This window comes from Colobus angolensis, unplaced genomic scaffold (genome assembly GCF_000951035.1).
Source record: "Colobus angolensis palliatus isolate OR3802 unplaced genomic scaffold, Cang.pa_1.0 Scaffold110, whole genome shotgun sequence".
In the NCBI taxonomy this organism is placed as follows: domain Eukaryota; kingdom Metazoa; phylum Chordata; class Mammalia; order Primates; family Cercopithecidae; genus Colobus; species Colobus angolensis.
In genome coordinates this window covers 2,657,007-2,666,655 of record NW_012112031.1, presented here as the reverse complement: position 1 = coordinate 2,666,655, position 9,649 = coordinate 2,657,007, and the positions used below count along the sequence as shown (strand labels likewise).

General features: G+C 43.1%; 1 protein-coding gene across 1 annotated transcript in view; it reads right to left on the bottom strand.

The window, feature by feature from the left end:
- PAFAH1B1 (platelet-activating factor acetylhydrolase 1b, regulatory subunit 1 (45kDa)) overlaps positions 1-9,649 on the bottom strand; it is a 100,155-nt gene that overhangs the window by 50,237 nt on the left and 40,269 nt on the right. The window contains exon 2 of the mRNA XM_011956128.1: positions 2,504-2,726. Coding sequence (XP_011811518.1) covers positions 2,504-2,535 — 32 coding nt within the window. The 5' untranslated portion in view covers positions 2,536-2,726. The remainder of the gene's footprint in view (positions 1-2,503; positions 2,727-9,649) is intronic.

The window sequence follows — 9,649 nt, the reverse complement described above, 5'->3', positions numbered from 1 at the left end:
AAAACAACAGTAACTACACAGTGGAAAAATCAATCATTTTGGTTGAGGATGAAAATTGAAGGGCAGATGACCATATGTCTCTCTAAATGCCACTGTCTTAAGAAGAATACAAACTACTTACGTAGTATTCTGGCCAAGAATGCATAACCTGAATCTAATCATGAGGAAACACTAGAAAAGTACAATATGAGCACTTTGGGAGGCCAAGGTGGACGGATCACCAGGTCAGGAGTTTGAGACTAGTCTGGCCAACATAGTGAAACCCCACCTCTCCTAAAAATACAAAAAGTAAGCCGGGTGTGGTGGCGGGTGCCTGTAATTCCAGCTACTCAGGAGGCTTAGGCAGAAGAACAGTGTGAACCCAGGAAGCAGAGGTTGCAGTGAGCTGAGATCGCACCATTGCACTCCAGCCCAGGCGACAGTGCAAGGCTCTGTCTCAAAAAAAAAAAAGGACAATATGAGAAATACTCTATTTTAAAACAAAGACTATTCCTCAAAAACATCAAGGTCAAAAAAAAAAAAGACAAAGAAAAGCTGAGGAACTGCTCCAGATTACATGTGACTGAGGACACATGAGGGCTAAATGCAACGCCTGATCCTGGACTGGATGATGCACCAGAGTCACAAAGCACCATGAAGGACATTACAGAATCAACTGACAAAATTAGAACACGGAAAGTTAAATTTAATAAAACTGCTAGCTATACTGTAGTTTTACAGAATATCCTTTTTCTTGGGAACTACTTACGTTTATTTGTGGGAAAAGGTATTTCTTCGATATATGCAACTTACTCTCAAATGGTTTAAGGAAAACCTATTGTGTACTGCACACGCACACCCCAAACACACAGAGTGCAGATAATAAAGCAAATGGTACAAATGTTAACAATGGGTGTATTTCAAAAAACATTAGTATGTTTTGTGTTAAATCTTGCAACTTTATAAATTTGAAATTATTTTCAAATAAAAATTGTTGAAAAGCCACATAAATTTTTTTTTAATTTTAAAAATGTAGAACATACTCATGCCTGTAATCCCAGCACTTTGGGAAGCCAAAGTGGGTGGATCACAAGGTCAGGAGATCGAGACCATCCTGGCTACTTGGGAGGCTGAGGCAGCAGAACTGGTTGAACCCTGGAGGCAGAGGTTGCATTGAGCCAAGATGGCGCCACTGCACTCCAGCCTGGGCAACAGAGTGAGACTCCGTCTCAAAAAAAAAAGAAAAGAAAAAGTAGAACATAAAGCCACATTTTCCCGTTTTGTTTTTTTGTTTTTAAGGCTAGTCAGGTGAAGCAGGAGGAGTGGAAAATCCCCCTATGTTCTTCACCTATAAAAATGGAATGCTATAAAATACTCTAAAACAGAAGGGGTCAAACCATTGCACAGCTCTCTCATTAAAGCATCCGCATTAATTATTTTATTAGCTACCTCATAAAGTTCAAATCCTGTAATGGCCATTGGAAGATAAAAGAAACACAACAAGGCAAAGGAAAGGCATCAGTGATAACAAGAACAAGACAGCTTTCACTTTTCTAAGACATAGATTCCAGACCAAAAAAAAAAAGTTTAGAAGAGCTTCTAACTTCCTATTGAACATAATATTTTAAAAGATAAGCTTTGGGGCCGGGCGTGGTGGCTCATGCCTGTAATCCTAGCACTTTGGGAGGCCAAGGCGGGCGGATCACAAGGTCAGGAGATCGAGACCATCCTGGCTAACACGGTAAAACCCCGTCTCTACTAAAAAACCCCATGCTCTACTGGGCATGGTGGCAGGCGCCTGCAGTCCCAGCTACTCGGGAGGCTGAGGCAGGAGACTGGCGTGAACCCGAGAGGCAGAGCCTGCAGTGAGCCGAGATGGCGCCACTGCACTCCAGCCTGGGCAACAGAATGAGACTGTCTCAAAAAACAAACAAAAAAAGATAGGCTTAGGGTAAAACTTATCCCAACTGACTTCTCTGTTTTGCATTAAACTTACATACAATCAAGTCACAAGGGTGAATAATGCTATATCATGGCCGGGCAAAGTGGCTCATGCCTGTAATCCCAGCACTTTGGGAGGCCTAGGTGGGTGGATCACTTGAGGTCAGGAGTTCGAGACCAGTCCGGACAACATGGTAAAACCCCATCTCTACTAAACATACAAAAATTAGCTGGGCATGGTAGCGGGCGCCTGTAGTCCCAGCTACTTGGGAGGCTGAGGCAGAAGAATCGTTTGAACCCGGGAGGCAGAGGTTGAAGTGAGCCGAGATGGTGCCATTGCACTCCAGCCTGGGTGAGAAGAGCGAAAAACTCCTTCTCAGAAAAAAATGAATAAATTTAAAAAATAATGCTATATCATAAGAAGACTCTGTTTTAAAATCAGACCAAAATGCCTAAACCAATATTGGAACACCAGTAAAAATAGTTTTAATCTTAGAAGAGATCTCCCAAAGCTGTATTTTAATTTACTACTTTCTCTCTCATGAGGGAGATTTTTTTTAAAGCACAAAACAAAGAAACTTACAGTTCATCTCGTTGTCTCTGGGACAGCACCATCTTGGCTGTAATGTCAAGCTTATCTGATATAGTGGTAATGTCCCTCCTTTGGGAAATCAAAAAGCTTTTTGATCCGTGGACTTATAATTTAAATATGCCACCAAGTGTCTTCCACACAGGGGGAAATGATTCTTTTACAAATGAATCCAACTAGTAACCAGGAGATATTCAACAAGTAAGATTCATTCCACCTAAGGAGAAAAAGAGAAGAAAAAAAAAGATTATTTCACTTAAAATTTATTTCTAAATTATTAGTTGTAGTACTCATTTTCAAAGATAAAATTTATTGTGATGTTAGTATAAATATCAGATGATCATTTTCAACTTACAGTAAAAGTCAACTAATGTCAAAAACCATACTGTTTTATGTCTTTCTTTGTTTGTTTGTTTTATGTCTTTTAAATTAATAATTCAATGAGCCAAAACAGCATTACTTTTAAATTTAACATACATTTACCCAATCCCAATCATGTTAACCTGCCAGATACACTTGATTTCAAATATTAACATATAACTCTAAAAGACTGTAATTCTCTCTTAGAGACAAAAAGTAAAATTTCAAATTTACAAAAAAGGTATAAAAGGTAAAACAGATAAGGGTTTCATGAACTGCACAAGCCCAACAGTGCCAACTATAACTGAAGTAACCTTCAATGTTGAATGTTAGTCACCAACAACCTGAGAATGGCCCGTATTTATAACATACGCTACTGCTTAGCAATCTTAGGCTTTTTTTTTTTTTTTGGAGACAGGTTCTCACACAGGTTGGAGTGCACAGTGCCATGATCACAGCTTATGGCAGCCTTTCCCCTCTGGGCTTAAGCGATCCTCCCACCTCAGCCTCCCAAGCAGCTGGGACTACAGGCACACACCACCATGCCCAGTCAATTTTTAATTTTTTTGTTGTAGAGACAGGTCTCCCTACATTGCTGATCTCAAACTCCTGTGTTCATGGGATCCTCCCGCCTCAGCCTCCCAAAATGCTAGAATCTTATGCTCTCTTAACCAATGCACCAAACTAAGAAACGTATTTGAGATGGTCTTATTTAAAATAGAGGCTACTAGTGTATATAAAATTCGACTGGAAGAGGCAATTCAAAGCAATAAAAAAAAAAACCATCCTCCAAATGATATGAAATCAACATATAATGAAGACCCTGTGGGATAACCATCTAGAAACCTATCACGGACAGAAGAGTTAAGGACTATTTCCCGAGTACCTTTCAAATACCATTGTAGTCACTGCTCCAGGCACTGGGAATACAGTAAAGAATAAGCCAGTGAAGAAAGAAAAATGAGAGGCAGGTGTGGTGGCTCACACATGTAATCCCAGCACTTTGGGAGGTTAAGGCAGGAGGATCACTTGAAAGCCCAGGAGTTCAAGACCAGCCTGGGAAACATAGGAGATCCCGTTTCTACCGAAAATGTTTAAAATTAGGTAGGTGTGACGCCGCATGCTTACTTCAGAAGCTAAGGCAGGAGGAGTGCTCGTCACCCAGGAGTTCAAGGTTATGGTAAGGTAAAATCATGCCACTGCACTGCAGTCAAGGTGACAAAGCGAGACCCATTTCTTTTAAAGGCGGGGGGAGGAGGGGAAGCATACCTTGGGGTTTCAAATATGAGCCCTGAGGCCAGGCGTGGCGGCTCATGCCTGTAATCCCGGCACTTTGGGAGGCTGAGGCGGGCGGACCACTGAGGTCATCAGGAGTTTGCGACCAGCCTGGCCAACATGGTGAAACCCTGTCTCTACCAAAAATACAAAAATTTGGCCGGGCGCGGTGGCTCACGCCTGTAATCCCAGCACTTTGGGAGGCCGAGGCGGGTGGATCACGAGGTCAGGAGATCGAGACCATCCTGGCTAACACGGTGAAACCCCATCTCTACTACAAATGCAAAAAATTAGCCAGGCATGGCGGCGGGCGCCTGTAGTCCCAGCTACTTGGGAGGCTGAGGCAGGAGAATGGCGGGAACCCGGGAGGCGGAGCTTGCAGTGAGCCGAGATCACGCCACTGCACTCCAGCGTGGGCGACTGAGCAAGACTCTATCTCAAAAAAAAAAAAAACAAAAACAAAAATTTGCCAGAAATCGCTTGAACCTGGGAGGCAGAGGTTGCAGTGAGCCGATATCATGCCACTGCACTCCAGCCTGGGCAACAGAGGGAGGCTGTGTCTCAAAAACAAACAAACGAACAAAAAACGAACATGCGTCCTGAGTGACAGTGACAGCTCAGGTGCTCGCTACGGCAACTGCTATTTCATTAGAGATCCTTATCTGAAGAACAATTCTAGTAAATATAAGCAGGAATTTATTTTGTAATCCTTAATGACTCTTCTGACCTGGAGCCCAGCTAACTACAAACGACAGCGGAAAGCCATCACTATCACTCCATCTAAATTCTGAGAAATATGATTGGTATCACTAAGAAATAGTGGAAGTGGAACCAAACACAACAGACAACCCAGTAAACCATACTTCTTTGGTACTTAATAACGCCCAATTGTTCAAGCCTCACTCTTCTTCATAGTTTTCTTTTTTGAGATGGGGTCTTATTTTGTTGTCCAGGCTGGCTACAGTGGCAGCATAATCATGGTTCATTGCAGTCTCAACCTGCTGGGCTCAGGTATCCCCCAATCTCAGTCTCTTGAGTAGCTAAGACAACAGGCATGTGCCACCAACCCCAGCTAATTTTCTGTGTGTGTGCGTGTGTGTGTGTGTGTGTGTCTGTAGAGGCTGGGTTTTGCCACGTTGCCCAGGCTGGTCTCAAATTTCTGAACTCAAGCAATCCTCCTGCCTTGGCCTCCCAAAGTCCTAGGATTACATGCATGAGTCACCATGCCTGGTCCAATTATATAGAGTGAAAATGAGGTATGGCAAAAATCCCTGCTTTAATCAGAAAAAAACCCCCCACTATATTATGTATATTACAGAGTCCAATTTAATAATAAACAGACCTCTGCTAGCCAAAAAAGCAAATCAATGTACAAGAATAATGACAGTATTGTGCATGGTGGCTCATGCCTGTAATCCCAACACTTTTGGAGGCTGAGGTGGGAGGATTGCTTAAGCCCAAGAGTTTGAGACCAGCCTGGGAAACACAGCGAGACCCTGTCTCTACAAGAAGTAAAAAAAATTGGCCAGGCATGGTGGCACACGCCTGTAGTCAGTCCCAGCTACTCAGGAGGCAGAGGCAGAAAGGCTGCTTGAGCCCAGGAGGTCAAGACTGCAGTGAACCACGATTGTGGCACTGTACTCCAGGCTGGGTGCCAGAGAGAAACTCTGTCTCTTAAGAAATAAAAATAAAAGAATGACGACAGTACTGGCACAGTAGGATTATCTAATAATGATAAAACACATACACAAATCATTAAATATACTGGTGTACTGGACAAACTTATTCATTCAACAAACATATAAAGAACACTTAATTTATATTATGTGCTAGGTATTGTCTTAAATACCATGTTTAATGTGTTTAATGGGGAAAAGGACTTGGTCTCTTTTTTTGGAGACAGAGTTTCACTCTTGTCGCTCAGCCTGGAGTGCAGTGGCGCAATCTCAGCTCAATGCAACCTTCACCTCCCAGTTTCAAGTGATTCTCCTGCCTCAGCCTCCTGAGTAGCTGAGATTACAGGCAGCCACCACCACGCCTGGCCAATTTTTGTATTTTTAGTAGAGACGGGGTTTCACCATGTTCGCCAGGCTGGTTTCAAACTCTTGACTTCAAGTGATCCGCCCGCCTTGGTCTACCAAAGTGCTGGGATTACAGGCGTGAGCCATCACGCCCGGCTGGACTCGGTCTTTACATTCAAGAAGTTACAGTCTACTGGAAGAGTCAGCCAAGAGGGCAATTAAAACAGCGTGAATAATGTGACAAGTATTGCCACCTGTGGGCGATGGCGCAGGACGAAGCTCAGCAAGCAAACAGGCCACAAAATAAACTCAGGTCTTTATAATTTATCCCAGGGCCAATGGGGAGCCATTAGGTAAGTTTTTTAGAAAAAAAAATCACTCTCATTTACATAGTGAAGAATAGACCAGAAAGGAAGCTTGCAGTAATGAAGGTGACAGATGACAGAGGTCTATGTTAGGACAACAGGAGTAAATAAAGAGAATGAGATGCATTTAAGTTGTTTACTGGGTAAATCTTACAGGACTAGTGACTCAATGTGGACAGTCAGAAAGGGAGAAAGTCAGTCAAGGAGTCAAGTGATTTCTGGCTTACAACTAAGTTGAGACGGAGCGCAGTGGCTCATGCCTGTAATCCCAGGACTTTGGGAGGCCAAGGTGGGTGGATCAAGCCAAGAGAGTATTTCAAGGAAGCAATCAACAGTATCCAAAGCTGTCCAACTATCAAGCAAAGTATGGTTGGATAGGTCTGTTGTATTCAGCAAGGAGCTCATTGATAACCTTGATGAGAATGGTTTCACATGGCAGAAATATTTAAATGAGGAAAGAGATGAAGCAGAGGTGGTACCATAAACAAATATTTTTAAAGTAGATGAAAATACTGAAAAGCAGTTTTTCTGTTTTTTTTCCCCCCAGCCAAATTAGATACTTAAATCCTAATAATCTAGGTATGACGCCTTAACAACTTAAAAAAAAAAAGAGAGAGAGAGAGAGAGAGAGAAATCCTGGCTGGGCGGGGTAGCTCATGTCTGTAATCCCAGCGCTTTGGGAGGCCCAGGCAGGTGGATCACCTGAGGTCAGGAGTTCGAGACCAGCCTGACTAACATGGCGAAATCCCATCTCTACTAAAAATACAAAAATTAGCCAGTCATGGTAGTAGGCACCTGCAATCCCAGCTACTCGGGAGTATGAGGGAGGAGAAGCGCTGGAACCTGGGAAGCAGAGGTTGCAGTGGGCTGAGACTGCATCACTGCACTCCAGTCACGGCAACAGAGTGAAACTCCAGCTCAAAAGAAAAAGAAATAGAAAAAAGAAATCTTGATGGTGGAGAAAAAGACCATAGGAGAACTGAAGAAAGGATTAACCAAAGCCTAGTAAAACAAGACAACCAGATCATGGCATGATTACAGTTCTGTATCTATGTAATTGTAGTTTATATTGGTGTAGTGATGGAATAACAACTACCACCTATGAAGTATTCTTGCCACAAAAATCAAACATGAATCAAGCCTCTGGCTTCAACTATCAATCTGCAAGAAGGATAGAGGGTAGATGAATACAGTGTACACCTCAGTATCCACGGGGCAATGGTTCTGGGACCTCCAGGATTTTGATACCCGAGGTTGCTCAAGTCCCTGATATAAAATGGTGTAGTATTTTCATATAACCTATGCATATCTTCCCCTATAATATAAATCATCTCTGGATTACATATAATACTCAATACAATGTAAATATTATGTAAATAGTTGTTATATTATTAAGAGAATGACAAGAATAAAAGTCTGTATATATTCAGTACAGATGTATTTTTTTCTAATGTTTTCGATCCGGGATTGAATTCACAGACACAGAACCCACAGATACAGAGGACCAACTCTATGTCACAGAACACCATGAGGATACAATCAGCAAAATCTAGACCGTGAAAAGTCCTAGAAAACAAATGACCAAGTTTCTTCAATAAATACCAAGAGAAGAAAAAAGAGATAGAAAGGGAAACCTATGGATCAAGTGAGACAAGTGACATATCAACCAACTGCAATTTATAGACTTAATTTAGATCTAGATTTGGACAAATTGTAAAATAAACCACTGAACAAACTTGGAGAAATCTCAACACTGGCTGGACATCTGGTAATGCTAAATAACTGAATTTTTTTTTTTTTTTTTGAGACAGAGTCTTGCTCTGTCGCCCAGGCTGAAGTGCAGTGGCTGGATCTCAGCTCACTGCAAGCTCCACCTCCCGGATTTACGCCATTCTCCTGCCTCAGCCTCCGGAGTAGCTGGGACTACAAGCGCCCGCCACCTCGCCCGGCTAGTTTTTTGTATTTTCAGTAGAGACAGGGTTTCACCGTGTTCGCCAGGATGGTCTCGATCTCCTGACCTCGTGATCCGCCCGTCTCGGCCTCCCAAAGTGCTGGGATTACAGGCTTGAGCCACCACGCCCGGCCCTAAATAACTGAATTTTTTAAGAAGTGATAACAGTATTGTGGTTATTTTTTAAAGTCTTTCAGAAACTGAGTGTGGAGGCTCACGCCTGAAATCCCAAGATGTCGGGATGCCAAGGCAGGAGGATTGCTTGAGGCCAGGAGTTCAAGACCAGCCTGAGCAACACAGCAAGACCCCATCTCTACAAAAAGAAGATACACAATGAAAAAACTACATCAAATCAAAGTAAAATAATACCATGTCTGTGACTTCGGTAATGACAGTGAATGAGACAGATACATGAAACAAGACAGGCTTTGAACTGCTAACTGTTGAGGCTGGGTAATGGGTACATAAGGGTTCATTACACTATTCTCTAACTTTGTGTAAGGGTCTGACGTTTTCCATAATAACACATTTTTTAAAAATCAGGAGGAGAGGAATTAAAGGATCATGGCAGACGGGAGGCAGGACTAGATTGCAGCTCCAGACAGAGCAGCATGCAGAGGCTTGCACTGTGAATTTTAGCTCCAGATCCACTGCAAGAACAAACCAGCAGTCCCAAGAAGATCCACAGACCCTCTGAAGGAAGCGGATTGCTCCTGCAGGACCCAAGAGACACCCCAAGTACTGTGAGTGCCCCAACTGTGGAATTGAGAAAGGAAGCCCCTCCTCTCCTGAGCACACCCCCCACTGGAAAAACTGAAGGTCTGTTTGCAGTTGAAGTTTCAGACTTTAACTTAGAGAGCCAAGCGAAATGCAGGGGTAGAGGAAGCAGCAAAAAGGCCCTGGGAGCTCACTGGGTCCCCAAGCAGCCCATTCTTGCCTGATACCACAGGGAGGGTGGCCAGAAGAGCAGGGGGTAAAACCCCACAGGAAGAAGGAATTCTCTAGCCAAATTTTGTACCCATTTGAATGGGGTGGGGAGCCTCCTGGACAGAACTCAGGGGAGGGTGCGAATCCGGCATGCAGACATCACGGGCTGGGGAAGAACTAAAGCCCTTTTCTTTCACTGCTGGGAGGCAGAGAGCCTGGGCCAAGTTTTCTTTTTCCTTTT